The 21862-nt window shown below is 35.8% G+C and overlaps 1 protein-coding gene across 2 annotated transcripts in view; it reads right to left on the reverse strand.

Annotated features, from left to right (window-relative positions):
- The window catches only part of USP6NL (USP6 N-terminal like), a 123161-nt gene that overhangs the window by 66775 nt on the left and 34524 nt on the right, over nucleotides 1-21862 (reverse strand). Inside the window, exon 1 of one of the 2 annotated variants that reach the window (XM_015585669.2) lies at nucleotides 1492-1641. The exons of the other annotated variant lie outside the window; for it this stretch is intronic. Coding sequence (XP_015441155.1) covers nucleotides 1492-1546 — 55 coding nt within the window. The 5' untranslated portion in view covers nucleotides 1547-1641. Of the gene's footprint in view, nucleotides 1-1491; nucleotides 1642-21862 lie in introns of those variants that run through there. 2 annotated transcript variants of the gene reach the window in all.

Genomic DNA, 21862 nt, shown 5'->3' on the forward strand with positions numbered 1-21862 from the left:
AAGCAAGTCAATAAATTAATATCAAGCTAGGAAACTTGACTATTCATTAAGTTCTATTTCCATTATCGAAACAGCTAAGCATGAATTTCTATGGTGATTAGGCCAAATTCAATGGATGAGTGTTTTCTTTGAACATATTTTATACCAGTCCTTTATCTCTGCTACCAGTTGTAGGAGTCTCAACTATATTTCCAACTTAACAACAAAATGTTTAAAAGTACAAAGGCAAGAAATGGAAATGGTATGGAGCTGGAAAGTGAAGATGCAAAGTAACCCAAGAAAACATCATTGTGACAAACTACAAGATAGATATAAAGCTTTACATGAATCATCTATAGTCTAGAGATATCCAGAAAAGAAATCCTAACTAACAGAGGTCGTACTGAAACTGGATGAAATTGTATCCTAACTTTATGGAAGACAGGTGATGTACTTTAATATGATTGGAAGAGTTGACTCTAAAACAAATAAATGTTCTATATCTTTAAATTATTTTAGGAATTCTTTATCCTTGTACTCTCTCATGGGGAGAAAATTTTGTAATATTAATGAATATATTCTAAAAAGAGAGTAAATTTAAAGTCAAACTAATTTTATAAAATATAGCCAAACCTGCTTCTTTGAAGAGACTAAATGTAAATATCAATCTTTCTCAACACTGAGTTTAGAGATGTCATTCAATAACCCATATTGTGAGACAATCACCTTTAGAGTAAGAAGCAGTATCTTTAAGCAGAATTTAGAATAGTTAAATTAAGTTTCAGAATGCCTGATCTCCAGTTGAGAACTTGGTTAAGAATTACACTCAAATACTCCCTTTGGTTTCATTCTGATAGCTTATTTAGAAATTCCATTGCAAGAACAAAGAGCTTGCCCTAAAACATTGACCACAGGGCTATCAACAGCTGTCTTGTGTCTGTTTCAAGTGTGCAGAGTCCCAGACACCTATCAAACAAGGAAAGCTGTGTTACTTAGTACTTACATCACATGTCATTATCAAATTTTAAAAACCTACTACATTATTCAAGCCAAATTAAATCAAATTATTTTTATTGACTTTACAGCCACTATCACATGGTTTCAAAGTAAAAGAGGCATATTTTAAGCAGTAAGGATAAAAAGACGTTTGGATTAAATAAACACTCTAGTATACAAGAAGACATCTCTGGACAAAAATTTATGGAAGCTATAGCATTTTAAGAAGCGTTTGAAAAACTAACAACTATAACATTTAAGACCTCTAATTCCATTTAAACCCAAGAACTTTTAAAAATCAAGTATCCTTCTGAATTACATTTTTTAAAAGCAGGCATTGTAACTTATCCACTAAGTTAAACCTCAAATTCTAATGAATGATTCATTTAGTTATTAAATTTCAAATTCAATCCAATAAAACAAAATTGAAAGCAGACCATTTTTCCTAGAGTACATTTTGAAAGATGAATGTTAAATATATATAAATCGACAATTTCAATTTAAAAAGTACGTTACCCTTTGTTAGATAGCCAGTCTGGCCTTGGGAATTAACAACAGCTTCAGTCCTCATACAGTAAATTTATCTATTCCAAGATTTCGTTATTATTTTAGAGTTCTCAAGCACACCAAGGGTGTCAGGTGGTAACTCACACATTCTGCAACAAACTGAAACAGAAAAGCGGACGGCAGCTCTACTTTAAACTGTGTGAAACAAGCACAAGAAAGAAGTTTGAGATGCATTCTAAGGGGAAAAAAAGACCTTGCTGTGGTTACACAGACTACAGATATTCAAACAAAGATGATATTTGTTGAGGGTAAAAACATGTCTTTCATGCTACATCCCAAGTATGAACCACACCAGCCTACACCCAGCATTCCATCTCATAACAAACAGGGCTTTAAACAAGCGGCTTCAGAATATGCCTTAATCTTGTACTTCAAAATTAGCCACATTCTATGGCTTTTAATAAAACTTGTCATGGAGCAACAAAGAAAGTTTTTACGTAAAACATTAAACTAAAGCTAAATAGGAATGTTCTTCTCCTCAAATATAGTTTATATCTTAACAGAATCTTAATGAAAATTTTTATTGTGAAAACTGCTCCTGTTTCAGACACTATGCAAATACATGTTAAATTCCGGAAGGTTTTGGAAATTTTTAACACACCACACGTATAAAAGTGAAACAAATGTTTTTTATAACAATATGTACAGCTACCGTAGGATGGCACTGTGAAAATTTCTATTCCATTCTACTTATTCTTTCCCCTTTCATCGCTTTCTCCTTTCTTTGAAATGGGTCAGGACCTACAATTTGGAAACCACTTTGCAAAAGTATCAGCCATGTTAGAGGCATGCTTATGAACATTAATTATACTTAACTGGACACTAAGAAATTAAGTTCATGCCCAGCGTAAGCCAGTTGTAACAGTCAATAGAAGCAAAAGGTCTCAGAAGCTTAGAAAAAGGGGAAAATGTCAAGTCATACACCAAGGAGTGAGAATCAGACGGGCATCAAGCTTCTTATCAGCTAGAAGATAACGAAGCACTATTTTCAAAGTTCTGAGAAAAAAAAAAATCATTAACTTAGAATTCTATACCAACCCGAACTATCAATTAAGCATAAGGAAAAAATAAAAACATTTTTAGATATTAAAAGGTTGGTGACCTGAAGAATGACCCTCCCCAAAATATCCACATCCGAATCTCTGAAACCTGTAAATGTACCTTATATGGCAAAAGGGATCTGCAGATGTAATTGAGTAAGGAGATGGAGAGATTATCCTGGACCATGCAGATAGGCCCAATGTAATCGCAAGGTACTTTATAACAGGGAGACAATTAGGTCAAAGAAAGAAATAGGAGATGGGATGATGGACAAAAGAGGTTGCAATGATGTGAGAAAGGAAGGAGTCTGAGCCAAGGAAAGCAGGAGGCCCCTCCAGAAGTTAGAAAAGGCAAGGAAATGGATTCTCCTCTACTGGCTCCAAGCCCTGCTGACGCCCTGACTTTACCCCAGTGAAAGTTATTTCAGACTTCTGGCCTCCAGAACTGTAAGAAAAATTTATGTTGTTTCAAGCCAGCAAGTTTGTGATAATTTGTTACAGCAGCAATAAGAAACTAATACAAGGGTTCAAAGTTCATTGCCTTGCGATGTTTCTTTTAGAAAGAATTTGAGCATATATTACAGAAAAACAAAAGAACAACCAAAAGAATCGACAAAGACGCTCTAGTGTCCAAAGTTAGTCAGGCTCCACAGCGACTCTTCTCAGCTAGGCCTTGACCTTGGCCTCGCATCCCTCACCTGCCTAATCCAGCTGTAGCAAGAATCCTGCTAAGTCAGTTGAGCAAGAGTTCCCCAGCCCGCACCTGTGATATCTGATCATCCTGGCCTGCCTTTACCAAGAATCCTGTTAAGTCAGTTTAGCAAGAATCCCCCTACCCTTGACGTCTCCTCTCAGTAACTGTGCATCCACCGAATTCCTTACTCCACTAGTTGGCTAGGAATCCATCCCCACGTGTCCTTATTTGTATTTGGCATTGAGCCTGATCTCTCTTCCCTGTCATGACAGTCTTAGTACCTATTGCAATAGTTCTGGATAAAGTCTTCTTTACTGTTTTAACAAGTGTCAGAATAATTTTTTCTTCAACAGAATCAAAAAGAGAGGCAGACACAGGATCCATGAAATCTCAGGAAGCTAAAATTAGACATTTCAAGATGCTAACTCTGCAGCTGCCTAGAGAGCAACCAGCTTACATAAGAATAAGAAATACAAGGTATCTTCAATAAGAAAACAGAGTCTAAGCAACAAATAAGACCATGGATATTGTTAGCAACACAGTAAAAGCATACATATAAAAGACACCAAAAAGAGGGTTAGAGGACTATTAGAAATCTCAGAACGAGCAAAGCAGGGAGTGACAGAATTCAGTCCAATATGAAGTAACAGACAAAGAAGCATGGCTGTGAATTTGGCAGCATATGGGAAAAGTGAATTCATTTGACCTTGACACTTTCAACATTAGGATTATATTTCCTTCCTACATAACTCATCATAGTATTTGAGACTGAAATAAATGACACTGACATTATGATGATTATGTAAAAATTTCATTGGCTTTTAATGTTCATAATCAACAAAGTATCTAAAACTAAACTCTGATCTGCACACATACACACACCTCCCTCCAAACGTAAGCCTCTTTCCTAGAAGCGCCACTGTTACCTACCAAAAATACTCTCCACACCATACAAGAATCTGCATGTATGTATGCGCACACACATATATCTAAACCCCCTTTTCTATTCAAAAACTAGACTCATTCTATAAGTACTTCAGCATCTTACTCTCTTTTGCTTAACAACACCTACAAATCTCCTCAGTAACCTGCCAATAAAGGTTTAGCAACTGGTTCTTGAAGGGAAGAAGAAAGGCCGTGAGAGACTTCTCTGGTTTGTGACATCTGCCAATTTCCATGCTGCGATACTTCCGCTATGGTGGCCAATACCAAGCTACCAAGGTGATGTCACTGAACAAAGAGTTCAGTCTGGTTCCAATATATCAGTGCATCTACCACTCCCCTTTTCACAGCTGTAAAGTTTCATAATGCATTAACATAGTTTATTCAAGAAGTCCTCTCTTAGGAATCTGGACTAGGATAAATTGAGAGAATCAATTTGTAATGGGAGTTAGATGAAACATCAGGAGGTAAAGAGCATAATAGACAATGGTGACCAAAGGCAAGCTGAAAAAATGAGGAAGCAGAAACTACCAGCAAGCTGAGAAAAAGCAGCTGTTGCAGAGAGGAAAACAGTACCTGATACACAGAGCAAAGCAAAGTCATAATCAGAGAGACCTTTTAGCCTCAAAAGAGCCAGCCCATCCCTGAAGCTGCTTCATGCATCAGTTCTTGATGGCTTTCGTTTCCAGTTCAATGTACAGTATTCATATAGCAAATGCTTTTTTCTGAAGTAATTTGAATAAGTTGCTCATGTCTATGACTTGAGTTCCTTAATTCCATTTCATCTTTCAATCAAGTGCCTAAGCAATGGTTTCAGTTTTTTGGATTACTTTCCCAGTATACCATAGACTAAGATACACCAAGAATAAAGATTTTTTAATAGTAAAATCTTACTAGGCACCACTGCTAAAAACTTGAGCCTTTATTTTGCCATGCTCTAGATCCAGGCTAGAAAGAATGCTCAGAGGAAGAATAAGCAGAACTAAGCAGATCAACAGCAAAACATAACTAAAAACAAACTAAATAAAGGAAGGTACACCAGTCACAAGAGAACCTGAAATATCACTTATTTAAATTGGTCATTCTGTGCAAGATGAAATTAAATTTGTGCACCTAAAAGCTACGTAGACCTGCCCTCCCCGTGAGAAAGCTGTTTCTGAAATAGCATCCCGGGATACCGAGATAGCCTAAGCCAGAAGCACCATCTGTGGCCCTGCCAGAAGAACTGATCCAGAATCCCCTACTTGCTTTATTCCCTCCATGGGGGCTGCAGGATGGGTCTGTAATCCAATGCTCCTTTGCGCTCCAGCCTAGTCCCATTTCCATCTCTTATAACTCAGCTAATTCCATGTTGAACAGGTCTCATCAAAAAATGCATAATCTCAAAAAGCCATTTATCTCCTTCCTTCCCCCAACAATGTAATAATCTTAGAAACATCATTTGGCTTCCTTTCCTCTTTCTCATGTTCAATTGGGAACAACACAACAACAAAAGATTCTGATCATAGCTGCAATTATAAAAACAGTATAAATAATCAAGATCAAGGAGTAGATAGTCCAAGGCCAAAAGCTAAGCACGTGAAAGAACCAGTGCCATAAACGCAAAGTCCTCAGAAATGCCCAGATCTCTTCAGCAGAGCCACACAAGTATCCGTGTACATCTTCATATTCCTCTGGTTTAATATATGCATCGTCTAATTTTTAAAAAGCTGTCAAAACAATCCTAAATGCTCTTCAATTTTAGCTTTTATTTTAATTATCAGCATAAATATGGTTTTACCTGTCCATTCAAAATATTCCATTATATCACTATTAGCAGTATATCAACACTCTAATATCATGCTTTAAATTAATTGTTTTTAAATTTTCCATTAAATTTGCGGAACGCATTTCTTCAAATTCTTACATAGAAGCCCTACTTTTAAGCAAGGAGGGTGAGTGGGGTTGAGAAGAGATATAGCAAAGTTCTCCTGACTTGATCTCCCACCTCCCCGCGGGGGACCCAGGACCTCTGCAGAACTGCCCTTGCTACACAGATCAAGCAAGGACGTTGCACCCACCAGCCTTCTTTTGTTAGTGCATTTGTAATCGACTGCTCAAACAATTTCTCTTCCAGTCGGTTTCACAGAGGCTCCCACAATTCTCCAGGTCCTCCTCTTCCTTTTACAAGTAAGAAGATTGACATTTTAAAATTGGTAGGTTGTTTCATATATATATACATAGTCATATATATATATAATATATAAAAGCAAATATTTTAAGACATTTAAGACTAGGATACACATCTCTAATATTTTAAACACGGAGCACCCAACATCAGGCAGGTATTTTATATTTCTATAACTAACAAAATATTTAAAATTATAGTTTTAACACCAATTCTTTGGCAGACTTCTATTACTTGCTTCCTAATTTCTAGAAAGATAAGAAACTAATTTTTAAAGTCCTAGAAACAATTATTGACAAGGATTCATTCTAAGAGAGAAGATAATTTTTTTCCTCATATTTAATCATGAATCATAAGCTGCTTCTAGGTGATCTTCCTTAGCACTGCCCATTGCCATAAAGGTAGAACTGGCCCCTGCAGCCTAGTACCCTTGATATTTTATTTAACATTTAGTACTACATGTCTCTTCTATTAAACTGTAATCTCCCTGACAAAAGACAGTACCTCCTCCATCCCAGTATCTCTACAATCTATCACAGTGCCTAGCACGTGGTAACTGCTCACTAAATATTTCTTAAAAGGAAAAGAAAAATTACTCAAAATTCATTACTAATGTGAATTATTCAACCAGGTAACCACCTAATATATCAACTGGTTTTTTAAAATTAGATTTAAAAGCTATTTTTCAAATGTCCCTTCATTGCAAAAAGTACATCTTTGTTAAAGATTCTTAGCTTTCTCATATATTTTATTCTGTTTTTTTTTTTTAATTCTATTTTAAGGTGGCATTTAAGATTTTACTGAGTCTAAAATTCAGACATGAGAAGTCACAAGCTATGTCTAATTAGTACTTCTGATTATTTACTAATTCTTCATATCCATTAAAGAATGAAGGAATAAATGGATGGATGGATGGATGGACGGACAGACAGACAGACATAATAGACAGAGATGAAGGGAGCCAGAAGCGCGTTTTTCACGTCTGTGTCCCCACCTACTCTCTGCGCGTGCTTTCCCTTTATCTAGCATCCTAACCTACTCGCAGAACCTCACAGTCTCACTGTCTTTAATGGAAGGTCCTGTTCACTTGGCTGTGTGTGCTTGCATCATGTGACAGGGCCACATGGAGGGACTTCGGCTGGAATGACACTCCAGGGCTCTCTCCCCACTCTTCCCTCACTCCTCTCATGTGGGCAGAAAGACATCTGGAGTCGAGTCTGAAAGGAGCACCTGAGCGAGGCTGGCTGAGCTCGCACCTTTCCCTCTCAGCCACCTGTCCCTGGGTGCCTGCCCTCGGATCTGCTCTCACGCGGGAAGGCACCTGTCCGGAGGAGAGGCCTGGGTTTGCTTGGCAGTGCTAGTCACCCAGCAGGTAAGTCTTAAGTCAAGGTGGGCTAATAAGCCCTTTCACTTCAGATCTAATAACATGCCTTCCAATCAGCCAAGAGGAGCCATTTTGATCTCCCTCTGTCAGTCTCCTGTGTCTTCCTTCTCAAGGAGAATAATATCGCTGGTTCCCTAGAACTCCCAATCAGACTAGTACCTCCTACATTTATATGTAAGATGACTCACAGAGAAAAAGGATGTGAAGTGATGTAACAGTATTTAAATACCATTACTACTGATGAGAAACATAATTACTGGTTGTTGAATATAATTCCGACATTTGGGGGCAGGGTTGAATGACAAAATTGCCAACAACAGATACTTAGAACCAAGACAAGCAAGCATATGAGTCATTTTACTCATTTAAACCCGCCTACAGTTGCTAGCAAACTAAAGATTATACCATGGCTGTATTTCCACCAGTATGATCATTTTAATGGATGACACAGACTGGTGTGTAAAACTCCTTGTTTGTAGATACTTCATAACCTGTTTAGTGAGAGCTTACTACACTGTGCTGGGCATTCACTATACGTGATCTCACATATGCCTCACAACAAACTACCTCAGTTTTCTGACTATCCCCAGTTTACCTATGCGGAGCCTGAGGCGTTGAGAGGTTAAGTCATTGAGGTCCCAAGGTGAGTAAGTGGCAGAACAGGACTTAAAATCGGGCTATCTGACATCAAAGCCTGGTTTCTGACCAGCAAGCTATTTTGCTGAAATGCGAGTGGATGATGTTTTTACATTTCTTCTCACTTCTTCCAGTCCTTATACTTCTTTTCTTAGAAGAAATCTATCTGATTCCTGTGATTTCTTAACAGTTGTGTTTTCTGGATTCCAGTAGCCTTCCAATCTTATCTCTAAATTGTCCATTATTTGTGCAAAATGGAGACCAATGGTATTGTAAAAGATCCAAGAACTGTTTATATGAAATGTTCTTTGTGACCATAAGCAACTGTACCACCTCTGTTGTGTTTTAAGTTGTGTGTTTTAGGAAAATAACAGGAAATAATTGAGAAACATTTTTTTAAAATGACGGAATAATTATCAAATGGATATTGATGTTAACGTTACTAAAATACTTTATGCTTTTACTAGATGCTAAATCACATGCCTTCGTGATTAATTTCTAGGATTATAGAAAGAATTCTGTTGAATCCGCTTCATTTACTTAACTCTCACAGCTCTTCCTGCTCACTCAGAAGTGTAAGCATGTACAGTTATATTTATCACAATAAAAGTTTGTGTTGAATTCAGCCCAAAGGACTGAAGAAATGATGCAATTACAGCAAATTCTTGCAGGCCAGATATAAGACAAAGGGGACAGAAGAAAATTCATAGACTGGCTCACCCTAATAGTAAACAACTAATTCCACGGACAGTTTGGCAAGCCTTATTACCAACCAAATGGTAACTTTTCTACTCTTTAAATCAAAAATGAAACACAAATACCAAATTGTGCTTAAAACAGCATACAAAAACTAAAATCCAATATTACCTACAGCAACTAAGTATCACAAAGGAAGAACTCTATTAATACATAAAGTATGAGCTATGCAAGTATGATCTGGTCCCTGAACATCCTTAGCTTCAAAGTGGAACAAAAGGCCATCAAAAGCCAGAAATTTATGACATAATAAATAAAGCGTTCATAACACACTGAAGCTGTCATCCATTCAATCATTAAAAAAAGACTTCCTTAAGCTCCAAGCACAGCACCACATAATTCTCACAGCATACAGCTGCGTTCAACACACCTCATCTAATAAATCCAAAGAAGATTATGAGTATCTTACATGTGTACGTGTGTTTAATATATGTATTCTTTATATCCTATTACTGTTATTGTGCTAATAATGTTGTATTAGGGTAACTTGTATAAGTAAGATTTACTTACATAATAAAAATCAAAAGTGCTACACATACATGGAAGTCACTGATCTGGAGTCTAGATGAATTAAGTACCGACTAGGAGCTGGGCTCCAAAGGGCTCCTAAGTCACAGAAAGCATTTATTCTGCACAATCTAAATATTTTATGTATATTATTTCGTTTAATGTCCTCATATCAAAAATATCATTATTGTTCATTTAGTGTATGAGAAAATTGTTAGGTTAATTAAACTTGAAAAGATCACACAGCTTTGAAATTTGGAAGTGGCATCTGGGACAAGGCAATGTCTCCAGAGTGCTCTTAATCACTCCACGTGGCCTTTGAAAAACTAAAATGGCAAGCAAATGAATAAAGGTTTATCAAGAATATCTATCAACAGGGATCCTCAAAGTAGCATTAAATAAGGGCTAGAGGCCAAGGAAATGCCCCCCAGTCAATAGGAAGCCAAGGAGGTGTTTCTGAAATAGAAAAGAGGCCAGAAAAGCGGTAGAGAAAATGAAGCCTCCGTAATAGCTCACGTCTGTTGAGCTATTATTATACATCAGGCAATGTGCTAGGTATATACATTATCTCATTTAATATTCAAATAGCCCTATTATTATTTACATTTTACAGATAAGGAAAATGAAACTTAGAAGTCAAGCAAATAGTCCAAGGCTACATCAGTGTCAGAGCCTCAACTCAAACCCACATCCAGAAGACTCTAAAGTCTGTCCTCTTGCCCACTATGCTACAAAAGTTCAGAGGGAAAGACAGAGAGAGAAATGTGCCCATGTACCTCTAAATTAATAAGGTATAAGCTGCCAAAAGCTAGTGCACAGTAACCAGGAAGTAGGTGAGTGGATTTCAGTGGGCCGAAACCCACATGTGCTGATTGTGTTTCTGCAAGTGAATACCCAACTCCAATAAAAAGGAAAACCTTCCTAGATCTGCAAATGTTGACTTCCCCAAATTACTCCTGTTCATTTTCAGACACCCAAGTTTCCATGGTTTCACTCCACTGACACCATAAAGCTGCCACAAAGTTTTATAGATATAAAAAGACTTTTAATAGTATCTAATTATTATAACCAAGTAAGCAGATTTTTCCAAATGCTAAATTGGGGAGCTAAGTATTGTTTTCATATACAACTAGAAACAATTAAGTGACCAACTGCCAGACCCCAGGCAGGAAAGAGGGAGACATGTGCTCCCCACCTATGGATTAGAGTCTTTGACTTATATTCTCCATGCAATGTAACCCAGCCCTACTGTACTTTCTTTCAAATCTTTTCAGCCACATCTTTATTTTTTTGTATACACAACACATATGAGTAATGATTCATTAACCCTAAAGTATAATGAGCTTTAAAAAACAATATTTCCAACACTACCACTGGCAGTTTGTAATATGTAAATATTGTACAAAGACATAAGTATTTCCCTGACAAAGACATCTTAATAAAACAAAACAGATACTGCTCATAAAAGCTAAAGGAATGGGGAGTGAATTTATTACATCATTGCCTAGATGGAGGCACAGTTGTTTCACAAAACAACCATTTACTAAAATTATTGTGTCAATTCAATCTGAATATCATCTTGGAACATAAATGTGCATAATTTAAAGGAAGAGCAGACACCTTCACAAACTCTTAACTCTTCACTTATACGAATACCAAAATATAAGTGAAACCATTTTCAATTTGAGTTAGAGAAAAATCAGCACTGTAGCACACGAATATTACCATCTGTGATAAACAACTGTCTAGGACCAGGAAACCAACCCTCCTGACTTTGGGTAATTTGCTGGTTACTAGCAGGATAGGTAATAAAGCTTCCTTAGCTTTAGACTGAGAAAACATCTGAAAAATAATTTTATAATTAGCCACAGTTTTTGTGACCATGTGTTTATTCAGCAGTGTTGTTGGAGGGCTGGCCATGTGCTCAGGACCCTGCAGTGGAAAGGGTGATCAGAGAGCCTACCCAAGGGAGCCAGGGACCCCAAACACCACAGCCGGAAAGGGCTTCAAGAGAAGTACATGCAGTGGGCTGTGAGAACATGATAGAGGGAGAAATCGACTCTGGTGACAGAGTCCGGAAAGACCTGAACAAGGAGGTGATTTTTCATTTGACATCTCAGCTGTATTTGACAACGTAAAATATTTCCTCAGTCTTGAAACTCACTGCCTAACTGTATAACTTTCCCTCGGTTCTTCTCCTACTGCTCTTGCTATTTTTTTCCTACATATTCTGTGTTAATTCCTTTCCTTCTGTTTAGTCTTTAAATATAAGGTTCCCTAGGATTTGCTCTCTAGGAGCTGCCCTCATCTCATCCGTGGTATTTGAAAAATTTTAATGTTTCATCAGTTTCAACATTGGAGCAATTCCTCAAGGCCATGACATGTAACAATTGGTAATCTTCCTGAGGCATGAATTTGAACCATGAATGGTGTGTACGGAAGCCGGTCACCTGCCTAGTGAGAGAACATAGCTGCAAGCCAGCGCCTATCAAGGTAGCTTTGTTTTTTTCTGCGTATTATCACAAGCACACCAAATGTCCTGGTGGGAGTTAAACAAAACAAAGCAAAATGGAAAATTTAATGGCCTCAAAAAGAAAACAAGTAATATTTTCTAAGTATTCCTGAACTGAGGGATTTGCAAAAGTAACACAAAATGAACCCCCTAGATGTGCTCTAAACAGGTCTTAAATGATGGATTTCACCAGAACTGGGCCATCTGAATGAAGCCTTAAGTTACTCCAATACCAAACAATAAAACAGTAGGTCATCAAATACTGTGGGAAACAAAACTAACAAAAAACAAAAACTCTATAAACAAAGACTGGAAAGAAAGGCACCAACACGTTAATAAACATTTTAAATTCCAAGAGGAGGAAATATAATTTTATTTTCTTCTTACACTTTTGTATTTTCTTCTGAACGATCAATAAAAGATACATATTACTTTTATCATAAAATATAGTTTTAAATATATAAAGACAGATCACATTGATACCATAAGCTAGAAAATTTTTTTAAAATTTACAAACATATTTTAAGCTTTTTAATAAAATAGTGTGCTGCCTGAGAAACAAACTTGCTCCCTAGTTTTCTTATAAGGTAGATATGGAAGTTTAAAACATGTTTTTAAGTCATCTTAATAATTCTGCCCTATCTCTATAGATACCTAAAAATTCCACTTGGAATACCTAGTAATCAGTCATATAAGTGAATGGAAGATCAGATTAAGAATATAAAGACCAACTTTCCTTGGAAAAATGAGATGAATCAAGTTTTCAGATATTCACTAATTCCAAAATTATCGAGCACCGTTTATTGCCACTGAATCTAGGTACTGTGATGTGAACATGAATATGGATAAAATATAGTTCCCCCAAAAGATTAGTCCCTTGAGGGAGACAGACACAAAAGAATCAACTATAAGTGATAAGTGATAAGTGCTCCTTAATAGAAGTCTTTTTAAAATACTACGGAGAAGCTAATAGAAAAAAAAAGCTAACTCAGAAAAAGACTTTTACTGCAAGGCAACATCTGACCCATGTCTGAAAAGAAGGGTAGAAGCGTACCATTTGGACAGAGAGAGAAAGGTGTGATGTCTTAATGAAAAGCTAGGGTCCACAGCAACAGGTACATTGATTTCAACAGCACCCATCTCAACAGTCATGTTGGGTGGGAAAGACAGGTCTTCAAACTTATACCATTTCTCCTCCCCTTCTTTTTTCACAATATCCTACCTACCACAACTGGAGCAGAAAGCAATGCTTTGGAGCAAAAGTTAAGTGTATAAAGGAAGATAGGAAAAAGAGAAGGACTTAGGGATTAGAAATCAGTGTGAGGCCATAAAGAAAGCAAAATAAACTTGGTAAAAATTTAACACCTCACGTTTTGATATTCCTAACATATCATTATTATCTGGGTTATTTAGAATTGAATGACTAAGATTATGGCAACTGTCGGCCTTTTTCTAATGATGCAAATTCTACTCAAGATTCAAAATTTAAAAATAAATTTAATTACATCCAAATACGTATTCCTTCAATTTTACAAAACACATATATAATCTGCAATATACATTATCTTCCCAAAATTGAATATATTTGAGAAAAATATCAGAGGTAGAATGTAGATTTCCAACAAAACTTACAAAATTAAAGTCAGGATTTAAAAAAAAAAAAAAACAGTAATCTTAAGTGCAACTGATACGTGAATGAACAGAAAAGTGCTGCCACTGTGCTCCAGGTGACATCTTGTCTGGAGAGCCTGTAAAGTCACATATAGGTTTCCTTACAGTAATCTATATATCCTATCCTCATCCCAATGCCTCACCCTCAATTACCTGACCAAAAACTTATACACAGGTTCAACCAGATTCTAAATGAATTTTTTACACAGCATTAAAACTCTTTAAAGACATCATTAAGGGGGAAAAGAAGCCTGTTCCAGAATGCTGTACTTGATGAGTTATGCCAGTTTCCACATGAAATATCACCATACTCCAAGGAGACTGACCAGAAATAATAACATTTTACATAAAAGGCCTGCCATTCTTTTTATTGTGGAAAACATTTCTTAGAAAGCACTGTCTCCAACTCATTGAGTAAACCATCTGAAATTATAGAATGCATTTATAACAGCAAACCCAATTCCTCTTTTGTAAGTAAATAAGCATGGCCAACTTTACAGTGCAGCAAAAAAGATTGGAAACAACATAAATGCCCACCAATTCAGCTATTAAAAATCATGAAGCAAAATTACATACTGATTTGAATTAATTTCAAAATATAGTGTAAGTAGGTGGGGAAAGCAAGGTTCAGAAAAGTCCTATAACACACGGTTGGGAGTTAGGGATGCACGCAAATATACAAAGTTTATACAAAGTTAACAGTGGTTGTCCTGGGGGCAGGGGTTGGGGGGATACGAACTAGGTTGCTAAATGGAAAGGACACTTATTTTTCACTGGATAACCTGGAGTACACCTTGACTTGTTTACCATGTACATGTACCACCCAGTCAAAATAGAAAAAACATTTTAACAATTATAAAGATAATTAACGTTAGGAGAAAAATCTCTCCTCAGCGAAAGGTTGAAGGTATACTACTACTCCAACATAGCTACTTCTGCAAAAGCAAACTAACGTTCCCTTCCCTTCCATGCATGCCCTTATTTTAACCTCTAGTGATACAATACATTAGGAGAGTCAAGAATAAGCCAAACTCAGCTTTCTCTGATAGAAAGCCTTCATCTTTCAGTTTTCTTCACTGATCTAAAAGAAGGAAGGGGAGAATATAAATTCAAAGAGATAGAAACTATAGCCAAGTGCATCATACTTCTCTCCTGTGACCAAAAGAAAACCAGTTAATACTTTCTCCTTTAGTGGGCCATGCAGGCAGGGGGCCATGACGGTGCAGAGAGGGGAGATTAAGGACCTATATTTTACCCTCTTGATGAACAAAAAACCAGACCCATAGAAGCATACCCTTACTCGTGCCATTATTTGTAAAAGGGTCAGCACTTCACTGAGAACTGCAAAAATTAAACAAAGAATAATACAAATAATAAAGTCATTACATGTTATGCTACTTGGGGATGGTTCAAATACTTTAAAAATAAGTACAAGCCAAATAACAAAATTTACAGGAGAATCTGCCCAAGCAGATCACAGCACAACTTTCCTGATCAATTCACTTATCAGATGAGATTTTTACTGCTGACAAATTTGGGTTGTAATGAAATGGATTTCTCATAGGACTTTCATTTACAGTGTTTTTTTAATTCCTTTAAGCTCATATATCAATACAACACTGATTTTGCCAACAGCAGACCTATCCAAGAACAAAACTTTAATCAACTTGTTGACAAAGAAATTACATAAAACTATCATTGTGAATGGTAATTTACTTTAACCGACCATTTTTAATAGAGCCAATCTAACGGGGGTCTTTGGTTTCCAATAAAGCCATCAATGCATTGACAATTTCACAAACTCATTATGTACACGGCTCTTTGCAAGTACTGAGACCTAGATCGAGACATAATATCTGCTTTCAAGACATTTACAACCTTGTCAATGAATAAAAGCACCCCTACCATAATAGATGTATTCACCAGCAATGAGAAAAAGGCAAAAGTAACAATCCTTCTTGAAGTGCATCACACCATCTATAGAGGACAACTGTGTTACTGTACAATGTGAACTGTTTCTAACATGACAAGAAAACCACAGAGCATGTCATAAACTAAAGAGGTTATTATCTGAAGGTAGAGCAGAATTTTAGTGAGATTATATTTGTTTCTTCCACATTATAAATGATAGCCAATTGGGATTTTTTTTTCTAGGAGAGGCCTTCGGTTTGACTTATGTTCCTCTGGAAATCTAAGCACATCTAGAAAACAAATGGCTTGGCAAGTATACTGGAATGCCAAGAGAACTAAAGTTAATTGCCTACTTCCTTTTAAACGCTACTGAGAACCATAAATCTTTAAGAAAATGTGATTATTTTTATTTATAATATGCTTTAGAAAGGGCTTTCCTATTGATTTAGGGCTTTCTACTATCTGGAATGTGTGTCTCTATGTAAATACATGAAAATCCTAGTGCTCCCCAAATCTATAGTCAACCATGTCAGAACAGTCTGATAGATTCATTTAACAAATTCAATGAAATCAATACTGTTTCACAAAATTATTCCATATGCCTTTAGTTTAACTCCATTTCTGATTTTGTTTTTTGTCCAATTCAACAGAATTCTCAATGACTACTCTACCACTTATTACTGATTTAAACCTGGGCAAGTTACAACCTGTATGAGCTTTAGTCAAGGAAAAGGTTTTATCTATAAAAGGGAAATAATCATGGTAACAAAAGTATTAGCTAATACTGCCTACTATGTGTCAGTTGCTATTCTAAGCCTACTATTATGTCCTAAGCATATATTCTCAAACATATGGTCACATGTAAAACCAAACAACCCTATGGCATAATCACTATTATCACCACCAAATTACAAATGAGGAAAGGGAGGCATCAAGAGTCCAGATGGTCAGTAATCCAGAACCCATACTCTAAATCATTAAGATACAACTGTCTAAAAATAGTAAAGCATTTCCTGCCCAACTTGTAGAATTCTTGTGACCATCGCATTTAATTAGGCTCATAAAGTAATTTTAAAACTTTAAAGTACTATCTAAACATAAGGTATTTATTATTAATAAGGTCTTAAGGACAAAAATGATCAAATTAACTGTGAGATATCTAAGCAGATATTAAAGTTTTTAAAAAGTTAAAGGTATTCAAAGGAAACAAAGTGTATCTAGCTCGAGCTCCCACAAATGATAACATTTCCTCTATAACATTAATAACTGGTCACTTAATTTCTCCTTTAATGCCTGGAAATCTCAGAAGTCTGCCCATTCCATCTTGTAATCTTCTAATTATTATTGGAAATGTCTTCCTTTTAGTTCTAAACAAAATCGAGCTTTTCCATATGATAAACCTATAAATAAATACCAATCACTGACATACTCGCACTGTTCAACAAATGACATATTACTAAAGTCCCCCTTGAAATCTAATACCAAATTCAACACCATACCCCAGAAAAGGTCTGCTGTGAGGAGAACACCGACTCAATTACCTCCCTTAATCTGCAACCAAACCATTCACTTTCCTTTTCTGGCTGGCAAGTCAATTTAATGGGTTCGTATTTAGCATATACTTAATTAAAATCTCTCAGTCCTCTCTTGGAACTGTCTCACTTTCCGTGTAGAACTTGGCATTTTATCATTTCTAATTAAAACATTTTTCATTTTGGTCCAGTATTCTAACCTGTAAAGATCTTTGTAAATCTTAATTTCATAACTTCACTCAAGCTATCTCTCAACTCTTTGCCTTCCTCTCCCTTCATCAATCCAATGATCATAGCTAAATTTCCAACTAGCCACTGAAAAAACATTGAAAAAGCTAAGACCCTAGGACACACTGGCAAAGACCTTCACTCTGACTGACATAATTAATTTAAATATGGCCTATCAATCAACTACAAAATCTTTACATGACCTATCACTTTTAGTCTATGGTAGCATCATAGAAGACTTTATTGAGTATCTTCCTAACATCCAAATAAAACGTATTTCCTTGGGTTGTCTTTCAGTGACCAAAAAAAAAAGGAAGTTGCATTAGTTTGTTCTCATATCCAGAAAAGCTGCTAAAGATTGTTTCCTTTTAAATTCACTCATGCACTCCTTATTTAATACACAAAGCTACAATTCTGATTAGAACTGACATGAAGTTCAGACGTTTTGAGTTACCAGAATCTATCCTTACTCCTCTTTTTAGTCCAGTCTTCATGTACCTTCTGCACCTTTCACTACCCTTAAAAATCTAGGCACAATTATTTCAAAATAATCCAAGACTGTAACTCATCTAATCCTAAAGACCTGAACTTAAAAGGTTTTATTATCTCGTAACTTATCTTGGGCTTCAATTACCTCTCATTTCTGTCCATTCCCTTTTCTGTTTTATGATAACTCTGCTTTAAAAAAAAAAAAAAAAAAAAGCAGACAGAAGCAAAAGAGTCTGCAACTTACATGCTCTCCCTCACGTTTACATTACGTGAACAGCATAATTATCTGGTCACTACTGATCCTCAGGGCCCACACTGAGCTTCTCGAGATGTTTTTAACATGCTCTGCACTGTTCACAGATGTCAATTCATTTGTGCTTGATCTTTCCTGACACTATTTTTTTAAGTACCTACTACTTTTTCATTCATTATTGGTTAAAGCTTTTTTCCCCACCTTTCAGTTAAGCCCCTGAACTCAAAGCAACTACTTTATTTTGTGTCAATTCCCTTACCTTTTCCTTTCTCATTAGAATCAGCAGCCACTATAAATTTTTCTTTTATTGATCCAGTTCTCCTTTTAGAGTCTGTAAATGTAAGCAAGCCTACTTTTACTCTAATATTTTCCTAATTCATTTTCCTAATTTGTACATCACTAACTAGGTACAGAATTTTCTTCCTTAAAATTTTACAAATTCTTAAAAGTTATCATCACTTCTCCATTACCTACAAACGCTTCCTTATTAGCCCTAAAAAACAGTTCCCTTCATTGTTCTCACAACCTCCTAAAATACATACTTACCAGTAAGATTACAAGATAAATTTATATTTGCATAAGCTTTGTTGTCAGGATTAAATTCTTGGTGAAAGAAGATGACTACAAATGATAGCAAGATCTCATAGTTTCAAAGGTGTCAAAATAATTCAATGGGGAAAAGTCTTTCCAATAAATGGCACTGGAATCACTAGATACCCATATGAGAAAGAAATAATAATCTCTGGCCTTTACCTCACACAGTACGTAAAACTTAAATCGAAATAAGTCAAAAATCAATATGTACGAGCGAAAAGTATGGAACTTCTAAAAGAAAACAGAAGGGAAAATGGGACATTGTGTTAAGCAACTAAACAAATACAAACTATAAAAGGAATGTTGATAAAAATTGATAAAATAGATTTCATCAAAATTTAAAACTCTTGCTCTTCAAGAGATATAGTTAAGAAAACAAAATGCAAGCCACAAACTGGGAGAAAATATTTGTAAAACACATCTGTCAAAGGGCTTGTACCCAGAATATAGAAAGAACTCTTACAACTAAATATGATGACAAACAGCACATTTTTTTAATAGGAAAAAGATTTGAACAGACATTTCAAATATCAGAGATCTTCACAAAGAAGATATACAAATGGCCAATAAGCATATAAAAAGGTATTCAATATCACTAGTCATCAGAGAAATGCAAATTAAAGTCACATTTAGATTCAACTAAGGCAAAAGTTAAAAAAGATTGACAATACCAAGTTTGACAAGGATGTGGAGCATCTAGAACTCTCACATAGTACTAATAAGAAGAAAAGATGGTACAGTCACATTAGAAAAGAGTAGAAGTATCTTATAAAGTTAAACATGAAGTTGACCCAGTAACCCAACTCCTAGGTATCTACATATTCACAAAGAATTTTATGTGAATGTTCATACAAGCATTATTCATGATAGTGGAAGACTAGAAACAACCCAACTGTCCATAAATTGGTGAATGGATAAACAAATTGTAGTTAATCCCTACTCTGGAACACTATGCAACAATACGAAGGAAGAAATTACTAATACATGCGACAACATGAATAAAAAAAGTCAAACACAAAAGGCCTCATAATGTACAATCCCATTTATATGAAATTCTAGAACACACAAAATCTTAATAACAGAGAGCAGATTAGAGGCTGGTTGCCTGGGCAACACAAGAAAACAATAATTTTTAGGATTCTTTTTGGAACTTTCCTACATCGGGATGTGGTGGTAGCTATGCGACAATAATTATCAAAATTCATCAAGCTCTATGCTTCAAATGAATTCACTATATGTAAATAATATCTCAATAAATCTGAGGGAAAAAAACAAACGATTTCATCATTTTACATTTTTAACAATCAGTAATCACTCTGAATTTTATTTTTATTACACTAAAATTTCTTGCATCTGGAGAACTTCTACATTTATGCCCCAATTTGCCACTTCTGGGTTTTATAAAAATCAAATAACTAAATCTATGTGAACAGTATGAAAAATAATTACCAATAAGCTCTGAGTGAAGGCCTAAAGGCCTCTCTAAACAGCACACAAGTTTAAATACACTGACTTTGTGGCATCTACTTTGGAAGCTATTTGCTTCCTTCAAGGTTTTAAGTGACAGTCCATAAAGTAACCTCTAAATAAAGTAAGGAATCATTATAATAATAACAATGACAGCAACTAACATTAATCTTGTGCCATGAGCCAGGCACCACACAGATCATGAATAGCTATTTACCCCACTCTTCACCATATGCAAGCCAAACGCCAACCACATAGGCCTTATTTTAGTTCCTAACGACACTAGTGTGTGTGTGCGCTCAGGGCCATTCCGTACCCTTTGTTCCCTCTGCATGGAATTCTCCTCTCCACTTTACCAAAAAACACCCCAACCGCTACCTCTTCAGGGAGATATTCTTTTACTGTTCTTTTTTATACAGCATCTTGATATCTTCCTTCACAGAAAATAACACAATTTTAAATTATTTTATCTGTTTACTTGTTTGCTTCCTGTCTTCTCCACTGGACCCACAAATCAGTCCGTGTCATTGTATTTACCACTGTAAACCAGTGACTCGTACAATGCCTGTCACATGATTAATGCTCAGTAAATATATTAAATGACTAAATGGATGAACAAGAATTTTCTAATTTAATTCTAATCACAATCTTAGTGACACAGGTATCATTGTAGAGATGAGAAAACAGCCTTAGCGAAGTTAATGTTGGCCTGGGATTACACAGCCATTAAGTGGTGATGTCACAAAGCAAATCCAGGCCTCTCTGTCTACAAATCTTGTGCACGTAACTATGTGTTAACGCCTACACATAGTGTAGCAAAACTCATAGAATTTCTACAGTGGATTGTTTAGGGCTATTCATCTAGTCTTAAGTCATTGGTCTTATCCTATCATAAACTCTAAGGACTATTCAAATTATTTCACTGAAATTTTGTTTGATCAAGTATTCTTTGAAATAATTGTGTCAGCTCAGTTGTTAAGCAGAAATATTATCAGGCCTGATGGTACTTCCTGGAATAGGATTTAATTGGGTACAACTAAATTTATTGTACATTCCTTAACAACAGATGCATATTTCCACTAAAGTAAATTATGTAGTATTTATACATTCATCCTGTTAACAAGAGAACTTGTTGTCTCACTACTCTTACACACTACTAACTCTCACTATACCATACTTCCTGCCAAGACTAAACAAAATGCCAGCCATCATAAGTAAAACCTTTGAATATGCCTCGAGGCATGGCATATACACACCAATCAAGAAAAAAACAAAGGTTATATTGTAGTAAGTGAGACTTACTACAATAATTCTATTCATTTGGAAAAAAATTAAAGCCAGAAAAAGAAAAGCAGAATGAAAGAGCTTTTGATTGACAGTGAACTTCAACAAGTGAGTCAGGAGAGTGAGTCATTCTTAAGCGCATACCTCAAAAATGTGAACAGATACTACCATAAATCCTGAGATGCTAATTATAATCTTTGTCAAAATAAGGAAATAATGCTGCTTTATGTTGAATTCCTATTTTCAATGGAGT

The sequence above is a fragment of the Pteropus alecto genome, unplaced genomic scaffold (assembly GCF_000325575.1).
Source record: "Pteropus alecto unplaced genomic scaffold, ASM32557v1 scaffold11, whole genome shotgun sequence".
Taxonomy (NCBI): domain Eukaryota; kingdom Metazoa; phylum Chordata; class Mammalia; order Chiroptera; family Pteropodidae; genus Pteropus; species Pteropus alecto.